The sequence below is a fragment of the Ornithorhynchus anatinus genome, chromosome X5 (genome assembly GCF_004115215.2).
Source record: "Ornithorhynchus anatinus isolate Pmale09 chromosome X5, mOrnAna1.pri.v4, whole genome shotgun sequence".
NCBI lineage: Eukaryota > Metazoa > Chordata > Mammalia > Monotremata > Ornithorhynchidae > Ornithorhynchus > Ornithorhynchus anatinus.
In genome coordinates, this window is record NC_041753.1 from 55,761,490 (window position 1) to 55,786,790 (window position 25,301).

The 25,301-nt window shown below is 45.9% G+C and overlaps 1 protein-coding gene, 1 long non-coding RNA gene and 1 other non-coding gene across 7 annotated transcripts in view; 2 read left to right on the forward strand and 1 right to left on the reverse strand.

Annotated features, from left to right (window-relative positions):
• The window catches only part of DOCK8 (dedicator of cytokinesis 8), a 194,247-nt gene that overhangs the window by 16,573 nt on the left and 152,373 nt on the right, over positions 1-25,301 (reverse strand). For all 5 annotated transcript variants that reach the window (XM_029055093.2, XM_029055091.1, XM_029055090.1 and 2 more), the window contains 9 exons: positions 24,786-24,873; positions 22,740-22,836; positions 21,700-21,834; positions 17,407-17,559; positions 15,234-15,392; positions 14,591-14,691; positions 12,355-12,547; positions 7,821-7,964; positions 6,270-6,401 (listed from right to left, as the gene is read on the reverse strand). In XM_029055093.2, coding sequence (XP_028910926.1) covers positions 6,270-6,401; positions 7,821-7,964; positions 12,355-12,547; positions 14,591-14,691; positions 15,234-15,392; positions 17,407-17,559; positions 21,700-21,834; positions 22,740-22,836; positions 24,786-24,873 — 1,202 coding nt within the window. The remainder of the gene's footprint in view (positions 1-6,269; positions 6,402-7,820; positions 7,965-12,354; positions 12,548-14,590; positions 14,692-15,233; positions 15,393-17,406; positions 17,560-21,699; positions 21,835-22,739; positions 22,837-24,785; positions 24,874-25,301) is intronic.
• On the forward strand, positions 11,351-16,174 carry LOC114807984. The gene is made up of 2 exons (XR_003755982.2): positions 11,351-11,538; positions 15,943-16,174. It is a non-coding gene; the product is annotated as an uncharacterized LOC114807984 (long non-coding RNA).
• On the forward strand, positions 16,683-16,817 carry LOC114808559. Its single transcript, XR_003756406.1, has one exon. It is a non-coding gene; the product is annotated as a small nucleolar RNA SNORA7 (small nucleolar RNA).

The window sequence follows — 25,301 nt, forward strand, 5'->3', positions numbered from 1 at the left end:
CCCCCCCCCCCCCAGCTGCCACAGGGACATTTGGTCATGAGCTCTGGGACTCTCTCGGCCGCTGGCCGCTTGACTTTGAGTCTGATCAGGTAGGGTCGGGTCGTTCCCCGACCCTGGTCATCGCCTGCTTATTAACACTATTGTATTGTGTCTTACTGTACCATGTTGCTATATTAGCAATTTCGCTTGTTATTGTTTATTGTCGTCAGTGCTGCCACCCACCTCTCTGGCCTCACCAGCCGCCTGACTTTGAGTTTGATCAGGTCGCCCCTTAATTGAGCCTACCCCCGACCCTGGTCATCGCCCGCTTATTAACACTACTGTATTGTATCATACTGTATCATGTTGCTATATTACCGATTTCGTTTGTTACTGTTTATTGTTGTCAGTGCTACCACCCACCTCTCCGGCCTCACCATGTCCCTCCTCCCCCCCTCCTCCCTCCCGCCCCTTCCTATCCTCCCCTTCCCCTTCCCCCCTCTCGCTCAGCTCTTTCCTGCTCTCTCCTCTGTCTCCTCCCCCCCCCGCCCTAGAACCCCACTTTACCAGCGCTACCCCTCTTCCCCCTCCCCCTACTCTTCCCCCCACCAAACCCCCTCCTCACCCCCTCCCCCCTTCTCTCTTCTCCACCCACGCCCCATCCCAGTCCTCCTGTCCCACCGCTACCCCTCATCCCCCTCTCCCCGTCCAGGGCCCCGCCACCTCCTTCCCATAGAAACCCTCCCCTCCCCCCGCCCTTCCCCTCCTCCCCCCCTTGCACCCACAGCTACTTTCAAGTGTGGCCTCTGGAACCCCCGCTCTATTACAGGTAAGCTACCTTTCGTCCATGACCTTTTCCTCTCCCGCTCTCTCCTCCTCCTCGCCCTTTCAGAAACGTGGCTCACTCCCGAAGACACGGTCTCCGCCGCCGCTCTCTCCAGCGGAGGCCTCTCCTTCTCCCACTCCCCCAGACTCACCTGTAAGGGAGGAGGCGTCGGCTTCCTCCTCTCGCCCCGTTGCCGCTTCCGCACTATCCCTCCTCCCCCCTCCCTCTCCTTCCCCTCCTTCGAAGCCCATATCATTCGCCTCTACCACCCCCTCCAGATACTTGTCGCTCTCATCTACCGCCCTCCCGGTCCCACCTCCGACTTCTTCAACCACCTTGACCCCTTTCTCACCTTCCTTCTCTCCTTCTCTCTGCCCACTCTGATCCTCGGAGACTTCAACATCCATATGGATGTACCCGACGACTCCTCTGCCGCCCGCCTGCTATCCCTCCTCGACTCTGCCGACCTCCTCCTCCACCATACCGCGCCCACTCACCGACTCGGTCACACCCTCGATCTCGTCATCTCCTACCGCTGCACTATCTCCTCCCTCACCAACTCTGAAATCCCTCTCTCTGACCATAGCCTTCTCACCTGCCTCATCTCTCACACTCCCTCCCCCTGCAAATCTTCGCTACTGCCCCACAGAGACCTCCGCTCTCTCGATCCCATCCGTCTTTCCAAAAGAATCTCTCCTCACCTTGCCGCCCTGTCCTCACTTCCTACTCTCGATGATCAGGTCTCCGCTCTCAACTCCACCCTCTCTACTCATCTCGACTCTCTCGCCCCCCTTTCCCTCCGCCGCTCTCGCTCCACTAGCCCACAGCCCTGGATCACCTCCTCTGTCCGCCTCCTACGCTCCTATGCTCGAGCTGCTGAGCGCTGCTGGCGAAAGTCCAAGCACCAAGCCGACCTCACACACTTCAAATTTATCCTTTCCTGCCTTAACTCTGCCCTCTCCTCCGCCAGGCAAAACTTCTTCTCCTCCCTCATCGACACCCATGCCCGTCATCCCCGCCGATTGTTCCGGACCTTTAACTCTCTCCTTAGGCCCCCTGTTCCTCCCCCTCCCCCATCTCTCACCCCCAATGATCTGGCCACCTATTTCCTCACGAAAATCAACACGATCAGGTCTGAGCTCCCCAAAGTCACCCCTCCGCCTCTCCCCTCCGCCCCACCAACCCTCTCCCCTACTTTCCCATCCTTCCCTGCAGTATCCTCAGAGGAGATCTCCTCCCTCCTCGCAAGTGCCACCCCCTCCACCTGCGCCTCGGACCCCATTCCCTCTCACCTTATTAAAACCATCGCCCCTGCCCACCTCCCTTCCTTAACTTCTATCTTTAACCACTCAATCTCCAATGGCTCCTTCCCCTCTGCCTTCAAACATGCCCACGTCTCCCCCATCCTAAAAAAACCCGCTCTTGACCCCACTTCCCCCTCCAGTTATCGCCCTATCTCCCTACTACCCTTCCTTTCCAAAATCCTAGAACGAGTCGTCTACAATCGATGCTTAGAATTCCTTAACTCCCATTCTCTCCTAGACCCCCTCCAATCTGGTTTCCGTCCCCTCCACTCTACCGAGACTGCTCTCTCTAAGGTCACCCATGACCTCCTTCTTGCCAAATCCAATGGCTCCTACTCCATTCTAATCCTCCTTGACCTCTCTGCTGCCTTTGACACTGTCGACCATCCCCTCCTCCTCCATACCTTATCTCACCTTGGCTTCATGGACTCCATCCTCTCCTGGTTCTCCTCTTACCTCTCTGGCTGGTCATTCTCGGTCTCCTTCGCTGGTGCCTCCTCTCCCTCCCATCCTTTAACTGTTGGAGTTCCTCAAGGGTCAGTTCTTGGCCCTCTTCTGTTCTCCATTTACACTCACTCCCTCGGTGAACTCATCCGCTCTCACGGCTTTGACTATCATCTCTACGCAGATGACACGCAGATCTACATCTCCGCCCCTGTCCTCTCCCCCTCCCTTCAGGCTCGCATCTCCTCCTGCCTCCAGGATGTCTCCACCTGGATGTCGGCCCGCCACCTAAAACTCAACATGAACAAGACTGAGCTCCTCATCTTCCCTCCCAGACCCGGTCCTCTCCCAGACTTCCCTATCACCGTGGATGGCACTACCATCCTTCCCGTCTCTCAGGCCCGCAATCTCGGTGTCATCCTTGACTGGTCTCTCTCGTTCACCCCACACATCCTATCCGTTACCGAGACCTGCCGGTTTCACCTTTACAATATTGCCAAGATCCGCCCTTTCCTCTCCACCCAAACGGCTACCTTACTGCTACGGGCTCTCGTTATATCCCGGCTAGACTACTGTGTCAGCCTTCTCTCTGACCTCCCTTCCTCCTCTCTCGCCCCGCTCCAGTCTATTCTTCACTCCGCTGCCCGGCTCATCTTCCTGCAGAAACGTTCTGGGCATGTCACTCCCCTTCTTAAAAACCTCCAGTGGTTGCCTATCAACCTCCGCTCCAAACAAAAACTCCTCACTCTAGGCTTCAAGGCTCTACATCACCTTGCCCCTTCCTACCTCTCCTCCCTTCTCTCTTTCTACTGCTCACCCCGCATGCTCCGCTCCTCTGCCGCCCACCTCCTCACCGTCCCTCGGTCTCGCCTATCCCGCAGTCGACCCCCGGGCCACATCCTCCCGCGGTCCTGGAACGCCCTCCCTCCTCACCTCCGCCAAACTGATTCTCTTCCCCTCTTCAAAACCCTACTTAAAACTCACCTCCTCCAAGAGGCCTTCCCAGACTGAGCTCCTCTTCTCCCTCTACTCCCTCTACCACCCCCCCCTTCACCTCTCCACAGCTTAACCCTCTTTTCCCCCCATTTCCCTCTGCTCCTCCCCCTCTCCCTTCCCATCCCCTCAGCACTGTACTCATCCGCTCAACTGCATATATTTTCATTACCCTATTTATTTTGTTAATGAAATGTACATCGCCTTGATTCTATTTAGTTGCCATTGTTTTAACGAGATGTTCTTCCCCTTGACTCTATTTATTGCCATTGTTCTTGTCTGTCCGTCTCCCCCGATTAGACTGTAAGCCCGTCAAACGGCAGGGACTGTCTCTATCTGTTGCCGACTTATTCATTCCAAGCGCTTAGTACAGTGCTCTGCACATAGTAAGCGCTCAATAAATACTATTGAATGAATATTCTTTTACTTATTTATATTTTTATCTGTGCATGCAGTTATTTGTCCAGCTGTTTTTTCCCCGATTGTTTCCACTGCTTCTCTTCTTCCTCCTGCTTTCAATGTCTGTAAGTAATTTTAGGTTGGTCTCCCCATTAGAGTGTAAGTTCCTTGAAGGCAAGGAATGTGTGTCTTACTACAATGTATTCTCCCAAGTATTTAGCACAGTGCCTAATGCTCAGTAGGTGCTCAATATATGCCACTGATTTATTGACTTTGCCCTCAAGGAATTAATCTAATAGGGGAAAAAAAGCATACATACAAATAGCATAACTTCAAGAATAAATGAAAGTGGAGGAGAGAGTCAGAGATTGTGCCAGCAGAATGTAGAAGAATGGCTTTGAATTGTGGTTTAAAGGAAGGGAGGGATATGCTACTGCAAACCAAAGTAGGGAGCTTGTTTCATGCATAAGGGAGAGCTTGGGAAAGACTCAGAGGCAAGACCAAGTTGTGGGGGTGACACAGGATAACTTGGGTCATGCCTGAAGCCCAGTGCAATAGGACAGCCGACAGAGAGAAGGAAGAGCAATAAGGTCAGCAATAAGGAGACATTCGAAGGCAACAGTCAGAAGCTTGGAGGACGATGGGGCAGGGGGGTTCCCAAAGGGCTGTATAATAGAACAGTGAATGGACGTGATTGAAGCCACACATATGACAAGGTTAGTCAGTCGATGAATCGTATTTATTGAGTGCTTACTGTGTGCAGAGGACTGTACTAAGTGCTTGGGAGAGTAGGGTACAACAATAAACAGACACATTCCCTGCCCATAGTGATGAAAAGGGAGGAGGTTGGAGACTGGGAGAAGAGCAGGAAGATCACAGAAGTCCAGACATAAACCGACAGGGGACTTTGACAGTGGGAACAGAAAATGAGGATATTGCAGAGAAGGAAGCTGTTCAATTTGGCAACTGATATATATTTGGAGCAAATGTCACAGAGGCATTAAAGATCATCCTAAGTTTTCAGGTTTGTGGGGGATGCGTATGGCTGGGGCACTACCTACTGTGATGGGAAAGATGGGCAGGAATGAATAATTGGGGGCTTCTTTGTCATGCACGCAGAGCAATTAGAGAGCTCTTGAAGAGAGTGGGAAATCTGGAACCGAATGGATAGAGGTAATGGGGTGGAAAGATGGAATTGAGAGACAAAACCTGCAAATAATAGAAGAAATCAAAAGCTTAGATGAGTCCTTAATGAGATTGAGTATAAAGGAAGAGGAGTAGAAGGTTCAGGACAGAATCTTGAGGAAGAATCATGTTGAGGGGAGGAGGAGAGGTGGCAGTAAGTGGGAGGAGCCAGCATATGAAACACTGAGAGAGCAATTTGGAGGGTCAAAGAACCAATATTTTACAGTTCCTTGAAAACAAGACTAGAAAGAAAAGGGAAATACCAAATGCTGACAAGATTCAAGGATTAAGATGGAGTAGAGGCCACTGATTGGGGAGATCATTGGGGAGGTGAGGGTGGTTTGGTAGAGTAGTAAGGATGGACGTCAGACAGGATGGGATCAAGGCCAGAATTGGATGAGAGGAAATTGAGGCTAACTGAATAGAGAAGGCATTCAAAAAGTCTGGGGGTGATTGGGAAGAGACAGGGCAGCAGGGCAAAAGGGCAGAAGCGCAGAAGAGGTAGAATCATGGCTTTTGGCGAATAGAGGAGGCCTATGTCGATTCAAATGCAGCAGGGAAAGGGTGAGCAGAGAGAGATTCATGAGGAGAGAGAGGGGGCAGAGGGAATGTTGGGATGGAGTTAAGTGGGCAGTTGAACAGAAGGAGAGGATTCCTGACTGAACAGAATCAGGCAGATAAAGGAGCAGGAGCTAGAGTGGAGTCTCACACCTGAAGGTCTTGAACTTGCCTATGAAGAAACTTGGGAGACTGTCATCCCTGTGGAAGGATGGAGGGCATTACAACGTCAAACCCAGGAACCCAGGGTCAATAGAATAGGGATAATCCCTTTTCCAGGTTTCATCTTTAGGGAGGTACTTGTAGAATATAATAAATTTCAGGTTTTCCCCCAATGGTATTTAAAATGCATCACATTTCCTAATGATTTTTAAATATTCCATTCTCCTTCTCCCCTTTGCTTGCATTAACCTTTATTTTTTTCCAGCAACACTCTCTGTTTTGCAGTTAACTCAAATGAGGTAATACAGAGCTCACAAAGCTCAAGGCCTAAGGAGGAAGCAGAGATAAGAGTCTATGGAACAGTCAGTTATGCGGTAAACCAATCAAGCTCAGCAATCGGATGGTTCTGCCCCAGGTACCTTGTTTATGATGCTGTCAAAGGCCTTTTGCAGCTTGTCATGAGTAGAGGTCAGTTTTCTGAAGTCTCGATGAGCTTCCAGGATGGGGATGACAAGTTTGTACACCTCATTGACCGTCTCATACAAACCTCCCTTATAAAGAGGAAAAATCAAAGAAAGCATGAATTTTCTAAATTGGTGACAAGCAACCAAATCCTTCCAGGCCCCACATCTCAGGAAAGGAATGACTGTTACGCTTCAACATTGTATCGGGCCTACAACTACATCTATTTTCTGTTTAGCATCTAATGCATTCTTGGGCACACAGATTGAATGAACAACAACTCATAAACACTGTACACTATTTCAACACTGTTTAGTGCCTTTAAAATGGAGGCTAAAATTTAATAGGAAAAATAAAAACTTGAAGAGGGTCCAAAGGAAGAAATTCCCAGGCACTTTATTGACATGTTGGTTAATATATGATCTCCCTGGGTATTTTTCCTTCAAATTTCACAGACATTTTATTGTTAAAATTCCTTGTGGACTCTTAAAACTCCAAGGGGATAGTGCTAGAGAATGTGCAGGATCTCAATTGGTAGTAATGAGAGAGGGAGAGAGAAGTCTGGGGAACTCCACTGTTTCCCCAGGGCGGGGTCTGGAGATCCCAAGGAGTACAATGTGAATCTTGATGGATCCCTGAGGTCAGTTTCTTTGGGTGGAAAGAAAGTGGGAGGAGTAGGACTTAGGAAGGGTAAAACGCACCACCGTTACTGAGGGGAAAGAGGAGAGGAAATCCTTAGATATAAAAAATGTTAAATGTTAATACTTACTGCAGTACCCAAAGGGAGTTTTGGCAGAAAAATTTGGGAGTTGGTGGTTTAGTTGATAGGGAACTGGGCAGAGAGTCAGAATATTCCCCACACTGCCAAATCTTAACTCAATTGTCTCAGACCTGGGGCGACAAATGGCCCAAGAGGTCTGGCTAGCACCTCATCCCCTTCCTTCTATGCCCTGTCCCCAACCAACTGCCCATGGTGTGGCCCTGGGGAAATTCTCAGCAGCCCTCCCTGACCCTCCAACTTGGAGGGGAGTGTTCTTTCCTGCCTCTTCTCAGAGACGTCAGTGGATCTTCCTGCACCGTCTGTCTGATGGGGCCTGGGGGAAGGAAGCAGAGCCAGCGTGGCTGCCTTAATTCATTGTGTAACCATGGGCAAGTCATTTCACCTCTCTGTGGCTCAGTTTCTCCCTCTATAAAATGGAAATAATACCATGAAACTATCTTACCTGCCAACCTGCACACATGAAATCTTGCATATTAGGATGATGAAAGGATTTCAAACCCCTCCAGAGATTCCACAGGGCTCGATGTAATTTGCATACATCAAAGCCCTAATTAGAATCCATAGTTTTCCTTCAGTTTTCTGGGATTTGTAGCAACAGAGTTTGCTTGAGCTCCCCACCAACAAGCCATTAGACAAAAACATATCCCACAGATTACTCTGTATTGCAATGATCTTTCCAAATTTCTCACACCGAGGCATCGTTACCCATTGGCTCTGTTTGGCTCACCGTGCTGAAGAGTTCTGCCGCTTGTTCCAAGAGTCCTATCAGGCCACTCTCAGTAAAATACCTCCCAGAACACACACCATCTTCATCAGGGGACAAAATATCATCGGACACCGCAGATTCCTCCAACACATTGGAAGAAATATTCTGCAACAAACCACAACATAAAGCTGAAGGGCACAAGAACCCAAGTGAACAGACTAAAACAGAGGCACTGACAAGAGCAGAGGATGAAGAAATAAGGAAGAAGTTGTTAAGGAGTCTAGTCAAGGCTATAATTATGCAAAGCTATAATTCCATTGAGAAGTTTCTGTCCTGCCATAAACTATGACAGAAGACACCAAGCAATTTGTCATCAGAACCCCCAATTTTCCTGCCTAACAGCCACACTTTCCCTAGCACCCTCTCTGAAGGTGAGGCTTCTAGTTCTAAAAGCACTTTAAAAACACATTTGAAATAACTTGAAAGACACCTATATCATCTCTATAAGGGCTATTTAGCTCCTGTTCTATCAATAGTTGAAGTATTGAAGTGAATCAAACAGAAGTAGATAGGGACACAGCTGTGAATATGAAATAGAGACAAAGCACCATTGAACCACAGAGCTGGAAGGAACTGGAGAAGTCATCATCTAGTCCACCCATCTGTGAACAGGCAACCAGGAAAGATTATTGCCTTGAATTCAATAAGGTGGCTTCCCAAGCCTCCCTCAGTAGTCTGACTCGTTTTATCACCCAGATAGTCAAGAAACACTTCCTTACGACCAATTGAACCCTCCTGTTGCAACTGAAATCTATTTCCTGCTGTTTTGGGCCTCTGTGGACACAGAAGATAATTCATCAGCTTCCTCCTCTTAAATCTTCCATATACTTGAAGACAGTTAAAGTCATCCCTTTTCCTTTGCCTCCCTAACTAAACAATCCCACTTCGTTTCCCCTTTAATCATTTTTGTCATTCTTCCTTAAACCTTTTTAAATTGCTCCACATTCTTTTCAAAGTGTTGGCTCTAGTAAGTGACCATTCAATTCAGTATTCAGCAGAATGGTGACTTCCTGGATCTTGCATGTCGTACCTCTGTTAATACTTCCCAGGTCTATGTGGGCTTTTTTATTTTTTTCTTTAAACAGCAGTTCTTCATTGCTGACTCTATTCAGTTTTTAAAGTCAACCAGAGAGTGTTGTACAATAGCGGTCAAATCTGTTGGCGAGTTTTTTCCTAAAGTTGCACGGGCTGCCTCCTTCAGCCTGTGCCTCTATTCAACAGCGGTAACATTACCTGGCAACAGTACGCTGGAATGCTATTTTCATTACTTTTAATGGAACTGCTTATAGAGGACCAGGATTATCTCCCTCAGACTTTGTTTCCCCCAAATTCTAGAAAGATGCACTACAACTGAATAACTAAAGCATGCGGTTTAACAGCCCCTGCTGTATTAATCTCTGCCATGGAGCCAAGCAGGGAGTCACTATTCAACAAACGCAACTAGGAAGAGGGAATCGGTACTGGTGGCTGGCAAATGACACCCTTCTCTTCCCCGATAACTGCATTTTACTAAATGGATGCACCCCAAATATTGCCCAAAGGATTCATTCATGTTCATGGTGAAGAAGAAATTAGAGAAGCAGAAAGCTACATCTACCTTGGTTAGGAAATACACAAGGCTAACCCACCTGACACTCAGTGTAACAGGAGAAGGAAAGCAGCATGGATCAGTTTCAAGAGAATGACAATGTTGCTGTTGTACGATGAGATCCCCAGGAAGAAGAAAGAGGAGCTCTGCAGTTCTATTCTTTTGCCATCAATGTTATATGGTTCAGACTGATAGATGACAAGGCACACACAGAAGAAGAGAATATGGCTGGAGCCCAGATAGCAAAAGAGTGTTGTCTGTGAGGTTCCACTGTAGAGCACCATCCAAAAGAAATTAGGTAGCACTCAATGCAAGCTGTATACAAGGCAAAATAAAAATGGCCAAACTAACTTATAGGTGGGACAAGAGATAAGCATCCTGGCTAACGGTCTGAATTCCAAGAAGCTGAATACATCTGGGGAGAATAATAATAATAATAATGATAATGGTATTTGTTGAGCGCTTACTATGTGCCAAGCACTGTTCTAAGCGCTAGAGTAGATACAAGGTAATCAGGTTGTCCCACGAGGGGCTCACACTCTTAATCCCCATTTTACAGATGAGGTAACTGAGGCACAGAGAAGTTAAGTGATTGCCCAAAGTCACACATCTGACAAGTGGTGGAGCCAAGATTAGAACCCATGACCTCCGACTCCCAAGCCCGTGCTCTTTTCACCAAGCCATGCTGCTTCTCAGTGTTTGACACGTAGTAAGCGCTTAACGAATACCATCATTATGGTTAATATTATTAGGCAGATTCGATGACCAAACTAAATTAGAGTTAGCATAAAAGAGTCATCAAAATGGAGGGGGCAGAGGAGAGCAATTGGAGGATAAAGGAGGGAGCCATGGAGGGTAAAGGGTCAGATAAAAGGATGAAACAGATAGTTCGGGAAGGCCTTCAGGAGTTGTGATGACAGATATCAATCTGGTCAGGAACATGATGCTCTTGGGCTGTCTCCTGTTCTGACATTTTGGGATCAGAGGCAGGAGGATCTTTCAACTCTAAACTGAGGCATTCCAAAGCCCAGGAGAACAGGCCTTCTGGACTTGACCACATTTTTCCAGGGACAGAGAAACAGCCCGGGAGCATTGCGGCCTCAGCATTCTGTGGTCAAATGAAAAAGAATCTGGGCAAGCTTTCCTGGCTTCAAAAGCTGGGAGGCAGTAGCAAATACCTGTAATATTATATCTGGTTCAACATTTGTGAAATAAATATTGCACCAGAGGCAGTACATTCCAGCAGGCCCTGATTCTCAAAATTCACTGGCTGTGCTCTCTCCAGATTTATTTAACTAGGTGCCCCTTTGGTAGTCCTTTGAAGTTGACCTTTTTTTGGTACGAGAAAAATGAATTTAAAGCAAAACACCACTATTATTCTATTTGCTTGGAGGGAAAAAAATTAACAGCATTTCAAAAAAAGAATTGGGGGAATCTATAACAATAAAAGAGTTAAGAATGTATAATTAGATAAGGCAATATTCCACTGGTCATTTTCATAAAAGGAAATCATTTATTTTGCGAATGAAACTGTAGTGTAGAGTTGTGTATTTCAAATTCAGCATGTCATACCTTGAACAAATCCCTTAATGTAACCACTTGGCAAAGTGGGTATAGCAACTCTCAAGGGTGAGTTGTAAGACTTTAATTAATGCTTCTCTGGTACTTTGAAATAGCCAGATAAAAGGCACCCCATAAATGAAAGCATTTTATAGCTCACTACTACTAAACTAATATAAGAAAGAATTCTGTGTTAAATGAGCCTACATATGGATTGTCGGAGAATGGAAAAAGCAGCCTATACTACTCCATCGTAAAGAATTCCTTCTCAAGAATGAGGATAGCCAAGAGAAATTTGATGACAAAAGCAGACGTGTCTGAGCTACACTCACAGTTTTGTTTAGCTGTTTAAATTTTTACTTTTTACACTGTAACTTTTCTCACAAAAATTCTGCATCTTAGATACTAGGTAGGGGACCCCATCAAGCGGCAAGGAGCAGGGAGCTGAAGTCTCACTGGAAGGTGCTGTGGTGAAGCTGGCAGGAGGGATAGCTGAAGCGAGTCGGTGTTGAGAAACTTGCGGAAGGAGAGGTAAGAGGATGGTATGGGATCTGCCTATGAAAAGCTCAGTTTGGTTAATTTCCTGGCAGTCTCTCCCCAGCTCTTGTCCACCATTTCCTCACCAAATCTAGCCACCTTCCACGAAACTCTTCAGGTCAACTAACTCATCATTAGCTTTCCAGATAGGATGGGTGAAAGGAATGACTATGGCTGAAAATAACTATAAAACAGTCATATTGTGTAAACAGTGACAATAGCAAACCTCGGAAAAGACCCTGAAGTTCCTTGGATGAGAACCACGTAAGCTCTTCCTTTAGACAGCAAGCCTCTTGTGAGCAGGGAACGTGTCTAGCCACTCTATTGTTTTGTAATCCCCAAGTGCTTAGTATAGTGTTTTGCACAAAGTAAGCATTCAATCGGTATCATCAACTGACTGCCTGACACAGTCTAAGTGAAAACAGTCATTACAGCAGTACTGTTTATGGCTGTACTGATCCTAATGTTTACTGTGACCATCAGTTCCACTGTTGGGGCCAGGAGAAAATGCTCTTCAACTGTTTCCCTATAACTTAAGTATCTATTACAACCAACTCAGAAGGGACACTGGATTCTGCTATCATCCTTCTTTCTAAAGTTTGAGAATGGGATACAAGGAAAACATTTCTCAAAGTACAGCAGATCGATCATTTCAACACCTATTAAAACTTCCCCTTCTTAACAGATCCATAAGTTTAATTTCCTCTCCCCAGACAATTTTAACCACCCCCACCCAAGACGTCAAAGGGATACAAGTGTTGGAACGGATAGGTGAATCGGGCCCTGTGGATGGCTACGTTTGATCTTTACCTGAAAACTGACACTTCCCACTGGCAGGTAGCTGTGATCCTCTAACATGCTCAGGTATTCTGCCACCAGAGCCGCGGCATGGACCAGGCACATAGCTGCCTCAGTGTAGCACTTCTTCTTGGAGTGTTTTTCAGCCATATTCTGGAGCCAAGTTAGTCTCAAGTCAGGGGACGTCTGGTATCCCTTGGCAATTCTGAAGGCAGATTGAGAAATGGTTTTGAGTTTAGACGATCTACTTTATTACTCCTTTTAGTGAGCATTTTTCCTTCATATTTTTCAAGAATTTGGGTCACACATCCAGGAAAAAAAACTAAGAAAAAAAAACCCCAAACTTGTTTATCACTTCAAATGACTTGCACAGATGGGTCTGAGTTTTGTAGGCCATTTTGTGAAGGGAATTGACAACTCACAGGAACCAAAAGGCCTGGACAAACTCTATTCACAAAGCCTGCCTTTGAACTTTGCTCCTAAATTCCCCTGAAAACAGTAAATCTCCCTCTTAGATTGGGAGTCCCATGTGGAATAGAGGCTGTGACTGCTCTGATTATCTTGTATCCACCCCAGCACTTAGCTCATAGTAAGAGCTAATAAATGCTATCATTAGTATAAGTGCAGGCTCAAGTACTGGTGTACTCATTTTAAGCATGGCTTTAAGCAAAATATTACTCAGCTTAATAAGGGGATCCTTGAATTTCTTCAAAATCAAATCTTATCAGTAAAACTGCCTTAAAGTCCTACAGTACCTATCCATGCAGTAGATAGGTGTTAACTCCATGGTGCCAAGGGAAAGGGGGGAAATTGACTCCAAGGGGTTGGATCAAGGAGACAAATCCTTTAATTTCATCACTGTAACTTTTGGGCAGGGCAGGCAGGCATGGCTAGTCCACCCCACCCCTTGATGTTGGGAAGGGACCAGGGATGGAGCCAAGAGGGTGGCTATTCCTCTTTCCCACTGCCAGCAGGAGGAGAAAGGGGGGAGGGAAGAGAATGCTACTGCTGCTTTTCTGAACCTCATCTGGCAGCAGGTCTGGGCACAAGAGATTCTTCTGATCCCCTTCTTGCAGCCCTGTTAGGAGGAGCTATCCAACAGCCTCATTCCAATCCACCCAGGGCAGCCCGGGGGATCCACTGGGGTTGGGATGAGGGTCAGAGCTCCAGAGGCATGTGGCTAGATACCCCATGACTGCAGAGCTCCGACTCTCAGCTCATCCCCGGTGGGTTCCCCGGGATACCAGGGTAGACTGGATGGAGGTGAGGCAGGTGGACAGCTCCTCCTCACTGGAGTCTGGGAAAGGGGCAAGAGGGATGTCTTTGTGCCCAGCCCCACTGTCTGGTGAGGATTAGAAAAGCAGAGGTGGAGGAGGAGGAGCAGGGTGAGTACCTTTTCCCTTCCTCTTCTCTATCTACCCTTCCTTTCCACCTTCCCTCTCCTCTCTCTCTTTTTTAAAATGGCATTTGTTAAGTGCTATTAGGTGCCAAACACTGTACTGACCTCTGGGGTAGATACAGATAATCAGGTTGGACACAGTCCATATCCCACATGGGACTCACAGTCTTACTCCCCATTTTACAGGTAATTGAGGCACATAGAGGTGAAGTAGCTTGCCCAAGGTCACACAGCAGACAAGTGGCAGAGCTGGGATTAGAACCCCAGTCCTTCTGACTCCCAGGCTCATGCTCTATCCACCAGGCCACGTTGCTTCCCCTTTTCCCTTCTCCTTCCTTCTCTTCTCCCTTTGCTCCCTTCTTCCATCTTTTCCTTCATTTGCTTCCCTGTCTCCTCAAAGTTCTGTCCCCATTGTTCTGCTCTCTCAGTGCCCTGCCCCTCAAGCTCAAAATGAAAAGATGGCACCCTTGATAAAACAGTGATAAATTCTAATAATTATTTCTTTATAAATTACTATTAGAGGTAGAGAGAATACTGTTGAAATAAAGAGCAGATTTCAAATTGCTAATAATTGAAAATTTTCATCATTCATCTGAAAAGTAGCCTGGACTTGAATTAATAATAAAGGTATTTATTAAGCACCTACTAGGGACCAAACACTTTATTTCTCTTTTTAAAAACGTTTGGTCTACTTATAGATGTTGGCACCATAAGTGCATAAACCCTTCATGGGGAAAAATGGTAAGAAATGTTTAGTGGTAAGAAATGGTAAGGAATGTTTAGTGACTAATTCATAGATCACCAATGTCACCTTTCAATTGTCACGGTAGAAGTGTCTGAAAACTTTACCTATACATGAGATCCATAAGCATCTCTGGATCTTCCTGAAATTCTCTCATCTTCACTGTGTCGGACAGGATGCTGTTCAAATTACGGAGCAACTCTTCCACCTGAAAAAATAGAAACATCACAACATTTCTCTGACGCTGTAATATTTTTATGAAACCTGTGATTAGTCTTCACCACAGAGACGTTATCAAAGAACACTAAAATTTAAATCAGTTGATTCAAATTTTACTGTATGGCTCTGAATTCTGGATTTTTCAGAAGAGCAAGAAAGAAATACAGTTATAGAACAAATTCTCAGGGTATGGAAGAGTCCAGCCCTGACACCATAACTGCTAGACAAAGTGAAACATGGGAGATTGTAATACACCATTACAAGAAGTGGTCACCAAGGAGAGAAATGAATGGAATTATAGTAAGTCATGTTGAAATTGGATTGGACTGAATTGATTTGTTGAGTGCTCTGGGTAGCTTAGAGAGGTGTCACTATAAAAGTGCTTTAATCAGCTCAGTCACTTAAGTATTTTATGTTCTGATGAATTATCATGACACTGTCAAACAAGAGATAATTTAAGTAGCCCTCTCTGGAAAGTTAGCCAATGGATTTTTGTTCAGTTCCAATCTGAATGCTTTCTATTTAGCCTACCTGGACAGGGAAGGGAGTTGGCTGCATATCCACATCTTCCTCAGCATATGCCAAAATAGTTCTTAAGGATCTCCTGAGATATTCTTCATTAAAGTCGGATGTTTTACCAACTAGTGATGCCAATGACATTGTTACTTGCATCTTCACTCTTGCAAAATTCTTTACCAGAAAGAAAAGAACGTAAGATACAAAAGATACTTGACCTGAGGATTTGAAATGTCAGAGAGACAACATAATTTCATTAACTAAAAATGCCCCAAATTGCAATATTTCTCATGTTGCTGTATGTTCCAGTATTTCCTCTTATCCTAAGTATTGTGATCAGCTATACTCAGTCTGAGATCAGTGTTTTAAATGAGTATCTTAGCATGACTTTGTGGAAAGAGCAGGGGCCTGGGAGTCTGGAGACCTGGCTTCAGATCCTGTTTCCACCACTTACCTGCTGGGTGACTTTGGGCAAGTCACCTAACTTCACCATACCCCAGTTTCCTCATCTGTCAAATGGGGATAAAATACTCATTCTCCCTACCCCTTTGTGAGTCAGGGACTCTATCCAATCTGCTTATGTCATATCTATCCTAGTGCTTAACAAATATCACTTATTATTCTAGGTATATTTTTTGTTGCTCCCCTTTGAATTTTTAAATTGTATCTGAAGATTTGCCTTCTCCAATATCTCTTCATGTATCCTCTGACTGCTTGTCTCTAGCAATGACCACTTCTGAACAGAAGAGTGGAGTCGAAAAGGTTCCCCATTGGGCTGCAATGCTATCACCAGCACTAAAATCAATTCCTCTATATGCGGTCTTGGTCCATCATTCTCGGTGGGATACTCCATCATCACTTCAGAGTTTGATAAATTGTTTGAGTCTTCTGTGATGAACTACTGCTGATTTCTCATATATTAATATGGAAAACAGAGTAAATGATTAAAACATGCATTTCATTGTTCTGATCTCTTATTTAACGGCATTTTCACACCGGCGCATCATTGTGCTTTACAGATGGGAAATTTTAATTATAATTTTTATAATGTTTTATGTTTACATTATTGTATTTCATAACTAATTTTTTGAATTAAATAAACCATGAGGAGCTCCTGAGTGTGGTGGTCCTTTTTGGATGAAGAGTGAACACACTCAATTTAATGTATATTGACTCCCAACACACCAGCTGCATCACACCAGTACCCATCTATAACACTTGTGCCCCTCAAACCTATCAATCATGTACATAGCTCTATATTTATATATGGTTCAGATATGTTTATATATGCAAATATTGATTCAGCCGCTTCATCTTGATAGGAAAAGCAAGCTTTATGCTTGATCTTTCCCTGGCTTCCAGTATCTCTATATAAATGTTGTCTATCTCCCCTGTTAGCCTGTAAGTTCACTGAGAGCAGGGAACATGTGTCTTGCTTCTACTGTACTCTCCTAAGTGTTTAGCAGCCTCTCAGGATACCTGGACAGTTTCCAGTACTCTACCAGTCTTGACTACGTGAGGGAGAGTCAAGCAGAGGCATACCCATTCCATTCCTAGCTTGGGCGGTGGCTAGCGAGTGGAAGGCAATCTGCTACAAGTCAAAACTCCCCTGTGCTGGGCAGCAGTGACATGGGAGAGAGTTGAGGGTAGAGACTCAAGTTTACTGTGTGGAAGGAAGCAGTGGTAAACCACTTCTGTATTTTTACCAAGAAAACTCTATGGATATGCTACCAGAACGATTGTAGATGGAGGTGGGCCGTTCTGGGAGAGATGAGTCCATGGCTTCGCTATGGGTAAGTGATGACTCGACAGCATAAGACAAGTGCTTAACATAGTGGCAGACTCTCAGTGAATGCAAAAATATCTCTGTAGATATCTATAGAGATCCATATCGTACTCTCTCAAGTGCTTAGTACAGTTCTCTGCACACCATAAGCATTCAATAAATATGACTGAATGAATAGACCTACAGTTATCTCTACAGATATTTTGCATTCCTTGAGCTATATACACAGTAAAATGTTTCATGCTCCCTCATTAACGTTCCAAAGGCGATGCCAGAAGACACTGCAAACAATTCCTCCCTATTTCCCTTAACTAGTGTGCTGTTTTCACTTCTAATATTGATCCTATTGCCTGCAATGCAAACATCAGCGATACCCAATACTTGCTGTGTCTCAAGACTTACATTGATGGCACCGAAACTGAATCTCATCAGGAGGTAGAGGGTGGCACAGGCCTGACTACGGGTGATATCTATGCTGCTGCTGCAGTGATGTAGCACTCTTTGGCACAGGTCAGCACACTGCTCCACTTCCTCCTCAAACAGCAAGTCGCCAAACTAAGAGAGACAGAAGAGACCATTATGTACCCCTCTGCACTTTAACCCACTTCCTGGAGAAACTGCCTGTTGAAAAATGCAAATGTTTCCTTGGAAAAGAAGAAGAACCCAGGCAGTTAATGGATTGCTTCATACGGTGAGTCATTGGAATCGGAAGATAGATTTCAGCAGTAAGTGCATCAAAAGTTTCATTATGAATTGCACAACTATTCAGTGGGATGGCTTATTAAATCAGATTTACTAGCCACATTATGTTCAGTGGGGCAACCACAAATTTGATGGGATTATCCTGTTTCTTTCAGATCTGGTGCAAATACTTGGCGGTCTTGTTTTTATTTTTAGAACAAAGTGAAAATGTTCCCATTGAGTAGTAGCTGAATCTTGTTCCATCTCCTTTCTAGAGTGCTAAAAAGCCCAAGTGAGAACCCTTCAACAACTTTAGCCATGCAGGGTTCCCATTTGAAGGGGAGGAAAGAAATGGGCTGCCATTCATACACTCCCAAAACCAGGCAAAAAAGGCCCCACTGTATTCTTTGGACTGGGAGAGGGAATTTGAAGACAATATTATAGAAGACAATATTATCTGTATGACTACTATACTAAAAAAGGGATATTTCAAATCTGCACTTTTAAAAATCCCTTCTGACTTTTGCATCCAGGTTAGAAGCAAATGTTGGGGGTTATATTTATGTTTCTTTCCCCCTCTAGCTTGTTGTGGGCAGGGAGCATGTCTGTCAACTCTGTTGTACTGATACTCTCCCAAGTGCTCTGTACATAGTAAGCTTCAGTAAATACCACTGATGACATTACTGACTGCTAGGTGATTCCAGATTTCTCTGTGGTGGTGGTTTTCAAACTTTCAGACTTCCCAGGATAAAGGGGAGTTTGTTCACGATGGAGCGGGGGTTCCACAGGCTGCATTTGGCCGGGCCTGTCAGACAGGGGAGGAGAGAGGGGACAGCACAAGGAGTGGGGAAGGGTTGTATGGTAGTGAGCTAATGGGGTGTGCGCCTGGAGCAGCAGTGGGAAAGAAAGAGTGAGATGGGGTGATTGGGGGGAAAGGTTTGGGGGGACATTGATCAATCAACCAGGGGTGTTTACTGAGGAATTACTATGTGCAGAGCACTGTAATAAGCACTTGGGAGTTGGTATACCAACAGAGTTGGTATATATGTTCCTTGTCCACAAGGAACTTGCAGTCCAGAGAGGGAGATAGACACTAAAATAAATTACAGATATGTACGTAAGTGCTGTGGGGCTGAGGGTGGGATCAATAAAGGGTACAGATCCAAGTGCAAGAGCGAAGCAGAAGGGAGAGGGAGCAGGGGGAAATGACGGCTTAGTTGAGGAAGAACTCCTGGAGGAGATGTGATTTTAATAAGGTTTTGAAGGTGGGAGAGTGGTGGTCTGTCATATATGAATGGGGAGGGAGTTCTGAGCCAGAGGGAGAACATGGACAAGGGGATGGCAGTGAGATAGATGAGACTGAGGTACAGTGAGAAGGTTGGTGTTAGAGGAACAAAGTGAGAGGGCTGGGTTGTAGCAGGAAATAAGTGAAGTAGGAGGTGGATGAGCTGATTGAGTGTTTTAAAACTGGTGGTGAGGAGTTTCTGTTCGATACGGAAGTAGCTACGAAACCAATGGAGGTTCTTGAGGAGTGGGGAGATATGTACTCAACCTTTTTCTAGAAAAATGACCCAGGCAGAAGAGTGAAGTATGGACTGGGATGGGGACAGACAGGAGGCAGGGAGGTCAGCGAGGAGGGAGACACGATCATCAAGGCAGGATAGAATAAGTGTTTGGATCAGTATAGTAGCAGTTTGGATGGAGAGGAAAGAGAGGATTCTAGAGATGGTATGAATGTAGAACTGACAGGATTTGGTGACAGACTGAATATGTGGTTTAAATGAGTGAGATGAGTCAATCATCCTTGTGAGACAGGGAGGATGGTGGTATTGTCTATAGTGATGTGAAAGGCAGAGTTTGGGGGCAAAATTGAGGAGTTTTGTTTTGAATATTTTTAGATTGAGGTGTTGGTGGGACACCTGAGTGGAAATGTCCTGAAGGGAGGAGGAGATACAAGGCTGCAGAGAAGAAGGAGGATCAAGGCTGGAGAGGTAGATTTGGGAATCATCTGCACAATGATGATAGTTGAAGCTATGGAAGCAAATGAGTTCTCTAAGGGAGTGGGTGTAGATGGGGAATAGGAGGGGACCCTGAACTGGGCCTTGAGAGAGACCCACAGTTAGGGGGTGGGAGGCAGAGGAGGAGCCTGTGAAAAAGACCGAGAAGGAGTGGTCAGAGAAATAGGAGGAGAACCAGGTGGCAACAGTGTCAGTGAAGCCAAGGTTGGATAATGTTTCTAGGAGAAAGGGATGGTCCACAGTGTCAAATGGTGAAATCTACTTAATATTTGTGAAATTTGTTAAGTGTCTACTATGTGCCAAGCACTGGATTAACGACTGGGGTAGATACAGGATAATCAGGTCCCATGTGGAGTTCACAGTCTAAGTAGGAGGGAGAACAGATATTGTGCAGATGAGGGTACTGAGGCCCAGAGAAGTTGTCACTTACCCAAGGTCACACAGCAGGGACATCTCCTTGTGACCATGTTTACTAGCTCTATTGTATTGTACTCTCCCAAGCGCTTAGTATATTGCTCTACGGACTGTAAGGATTCGATAAATACCATTGATTGATTGGAGAGTTTTAAGGGCTGAAGCTTCGAGACCCTGACAGGGGGTCAGAGAGAGCCCATCGACAAGTTGTTGATCTGGTGTATCTGTAGTGACTAATTACAGGACCTTTCTGATGGTTAAAAAGTGAGACAGCCCGGCAGGTGTTCTAATGCAGACTGGAACATCAAGATCTTAATCTAGGGTTGCCATGGCAACTCATCCAGGGACTGCTAGTTCTGGTGTGGTGGCAGGTGGTCTGATGTAGCTAGAGGCCAGGCAGCTAGTACAAACCGGGATGTGATTAAGGCTTTGGGAGAGCAGAGGGTGGAGAGGAACAGCCAGGTTTTTGGATGTAGATTCAAGCTGGGTCAATTGGACTCTCCAGTGTGGATTCAGGCCAGGTTGTGCAGTGAGGGGGCAGGGGAAAGACTAAGGAGCTCAGACCTGAGCGGGATCCATGATAAGTGGGGTCCCAGAGGTTTGGCTTTGCTTCAGAGTCACTGCTGATGTGGCTGCAAGTGCAGCAAGCTGTTTCTTTTCAGGCTTCCAACGGGGCTGCTCGGCACTCAATTCTGGCTGGGCCAGAGAGTGGCTCAGCTCACTGCTGAGGGCAGTTCTGAAGTTGATTTGGGCCGGGTCCCGCTGTTTTGGGCTGAGGCTGCCGTTCTGGTGGCTGCCACTGGCATCTTCTCCTTTCCCTTTAGTAACCACCCATCCACTGAAGAACAGTCCCTTCCAGATTTTTATGTGGGGCTTTGGGCAGGGAAGAACCACTACTCCTGGGACCAAGGATAGCAGCTGAGATGGGTGGTGGAGGAGAAAGAAGGTGACAAAGACAGCTTGGCATCTCTCGCTCTCCTTTCTCTCCCAACTCCCCCCTTCAGCTTCTCCTTCTTAACTCTTCCTAGCTACTCATTAGGAAGAGAAACTGCTCTAGTGCTACCAATTGCTTCCGGTTTTTCTAAGGTCATTAACTGTTTCAGCTTTGTAGAGACCATCTTGAACTTGAAGGATGAGAATGATGGAGTTTTTCTTTGCTATCATGTCTTCAGTGATGCACAACTTCCTATTTTTCTTCTATGAAGATGTGTAACTCTACCAACTCTGTCACTTTTAGGCAGATGGGCCTTCCAATAAACCCTAGGAGAATTTTGTCCAACCAACGATGAAAGTATCAAACCCTCATGAGCATGTTTGTGTGTGTGCGTGTGTGTATCATTTTCTTTGGTGCCCAAAGAAATCAGCGTGGATGCACATGTAGCTAAAAAGGCAGGACCTACTGTCCTGACTGCACTGTCCACCCACCCAGACTGTCCCTGAGCAGTTCTGTCACTTGACTGGCACTGTTTTCGCTTCTATCACCGTCTCACAATCTTCTCAAAGCTTCTGCTTCAAAAAAGCCGCTAAGAAACCCCAGGCACTTAAGAAGGAATAAGAAAACAAATGCATGTGATGAATTTACCTTGGCGATGAGAGCTCGGAGTGTCGCAAAGCAATGAGTCAGATAGGTGGTGCTCTGATCGCAGCTCAGGGAGTTCACTAGGACCCTCAGGACCCCTCCCAGCAGGTTATCTTTACAATCCAGAGCCGAGCTCGCCTAGAGGCACGGAAGAACCACATCAATTTAACTGGTTAGAGCAACACAACAGTGAAGCGTGAAGGGGGCATGAAGGAGGCATGAGAAGAGGAGAGAAGAGAAAGGAAAGGAGGGGATGGGAAGTGAAAAGAGAGGAAGGGCAATTAAAGAGGGAAAGGGGAAAGTTCTAGAGAAAGTACAACAGTAGCAATGCACATGTTCTCTGCAGTCAAGGAGCTTAACATTTAAGGGGGGAGACAGACAAAAATTACCCAGTTTGCCCAGCCAGTCTGGGGGAGTCACTGAATTAGGGCCTGGAGCTCATGAGTTGTTGCTACAGGGAGCCTGAAGTTGCACTTCAGCCAGGATCCGCTGGCCACGACCACAGCAATGAAGCTGGGTTGTTTGTACCGTGGCATGGCCAGCAGATCCTGGCTGAGGAGCGACACAGCTGTATGGCATGATGGCATTCACACCGCAGCAGCTGCGGACTTCTGATCCCTGCTCCTGCCGTGGTGGATCTCCCAGGAAGGGCATGAGAGGAACCACTCAGGCCCAGGCCGTAAACCCAGTAAGGAAAAAAGTGGCAGCAGTAGCAATGTCCTACTTCTCTTCCTCCTTCTCCTCCTCCCAGCAGAAGGCAAGAGATTGAGCCACCCACCACCTTTCCAGCCCCTTCGTTCCATGGATTCAGTGTCTGTGGCCAGAATGTCATTCTGTGCAAACTCACCTGAGTTACACAGTCAGAGAATACGTTTAACATCAACCAGCCTCCTAAGGAGAATACCACCATCAAGATGGCAATCCTTTGTTTTTCTCAAAGGAACAGCCTGGGATTTGATTTCCTCTGGTTGAAAATCTTGCTGAAAAAGAGTTTATCGGACCCACTGAAAAAACAAAACAAAGCTAGATGTTTAACATCTCACCTGGATAATTGTTTCCTGCATATCCAAGATGATTAAATTTGCTTCTGTGGCTAGGTTTCCACTAATCAGGGCTTCTTGATCTAACTCAGCCTTGGATCTGGGAAGAAGAAGTCAAACTGAAGCACTCTTTAATCTTGGCCAGAGTCTGAAGATAACTAACAGGACACTTCAGCATAAGCAAAGTCTTAACTCCTCAGATTTGTAGTGAAAAATAAAAAGCAACTGAGGGGTAGGGCATTTCCTAGAATCAGTGACCACTAGGGAGAGTTATTCCTTCTGATCATCACCCTTTTCTTGTCATTAATTCTCTAGGAAATGCCCCGAGGTCATTATTATAATTAACAAGGTTACCATCATTGTTTAGATAGGATGGGTAAGGGTCTGGGAGAGAATGAAAGCCAGGTACTCTAGCCAATCAGATAGTTTGGGTATCTAGTGAAACACTGTGCCTTTAAAACAAGCGACATTAACATGAATCTCCAAATCTGGGCAGACAGAACTGATTCAGTAGGCCAAGGTGTGATAAAATGTGGCATACAATGACGCTACTGAGGGGAGAGACTGCAATGCCTTCTGAGCTGGGTCAAGGGAAGCCTCATCAGGCTTGCTCAGCCAAGTGCTGCCCTTTTATCTCACCACACGTTTTCTTTTTCTCTTTCACCCTCCTGTATTGACTGGACTGGAGATTTCTCTTGCTCAGAAAAGGGTATTCTGGATAGAATACCCTTTCACTGCAGTGATTTTGGGAAGGCAAATATCCCCTGGGGAAGCAGATTCCCTTGATCTGGCATTCAAGAAACCATGTGGTTGTAAATGACACTGTGCTTCTGTATTACTGCTTCTCTTGAGCTCTCAAAGCATTTTACACATCATGTCCTCCATCATCACGCTATCCCCTGGGAGTCCAAAGGAGCCAGGCTTTATCACAGTGCCCACTTTAGCAGAGACCTGATGATCATGGCATTTGTTAAGTGCTTACTATGTGTCAAACACTGTTCTAAGCGCCAGGGTAGATATAAGTTAATCAAGTGAGACACAGTCCCTGTCCCACATGGGACTCACAGTCTAAGTAGGAATTGACTCTCCACAGATGAGGAAACTGAGGCCCAGAAGTGAAGTGACTTGCCCATGGTCACACAGTAGGCAAGTGGTGGAGCCAGGATTAGAACCCAGGTTCTCTGACTCCCAGGCCCGTGCTCTTTCCACTAGACCATGCTGCTTCTCAAGAATAGTTTGGATCCCCACTAACCTGCCCAGGATCATACAGCAGCTGAGCTGGCAGTAAAGCAGAAACCTGGGTACATTCCAGGTGAATGAGTCAAAAAGATCCACTTCAGTGTAAACCGACACATTCTCAAATCATTTACAGAGAGCAACACTGTCTCACAAGGACGGTCAGGACCACTGGCTGAGCTATCCTAGATGGGAGCTTTCTACCGTGGGCAGGTCTCTGTCCTTTTGGAAGACAGAGGGGAAGAAAGGATGAGAATGGGAGAGGGGATGGGAGGAGGGAAGGAAGCTTGAGACCTTGTTTCTGTGCCCACCTGGAAGCTTTCAGCCTCCAATCTGACCCTGTTCCCTGCTAAATGTTCTCTGTAGTGTTCACTATATAACCTTTTGCAAACCCAGAATAGAGCTAGGGATACAAACGCACATTTTCTCTCTCCATTTTGCTTTAAAAGCACAGGGCGGACACATTCCTAGAGAAAAGACAAACCCAAAATCCTTTGGTATCTTACTGTAAATACTAAATGAGCAACGGTCGCAAGCACTCTGCTCCACCTGTATAACCTAATGAGCTGCTTTCACAATTTTGTGCAGTATATCCTGAATCTGAAATATGCCGTGTCAGTTTTCTACAAAGCACATAGTTGGTGACTTTAATTCTCTAGTCCTGTGATTATTCTTGGCCACTGGGCAGAGTACACCTTCCCAGACAATGATGTTTCTTTTCCTTTGAAAGATGGGGCTATTTGTGTAATATTAGTACCCTGGGAAAAATAGTTGAAACTTTGGGTAAAAACACAGAGTTGCTGAGTGACTCACTTATCTAGCTTCTCGTTAGCTTGCCGCCAATGTGTCTGCTCTTTCCTCCATCTCAAGTTTTCATTTAGTCCTGGAAACCGGTCATTCCCTAGGAGTTAAGAAATGCATTAGCTTGATTGGAATTTGATTAGGATGAAGCTATCCAAGAAAGCCAGAATTTCTGTAATTAGCTTCCTCGAGCTCACTCGGCTTTATGTTCCCCCTGATGGCTACAGGAAATGATGAACTCTAAAAGCAGTAGTCGGAAATTACCACACACCTGACTGGGGCTCCCTAGTGATCCGTGGGAGGGGGAAAGAAGGTAGGGGAGACCCTGGTCCTGCCTTGTGTCCCCTAAACAAAAAGGGAGGCTCCCTAGGCCCTTCATCCTGCCTCTGCATCCCCTTTTTTATGGTATTTGTTAAGCGTTCACCATGTGTCAAACACTGTTCTAAGTGCTGGGGGAGATACGAGTTAATTAGGTTGGATAAAATCCCTGCCCCACCTGGGGCTCACAGTCTAAATAGGAGTGGTCAG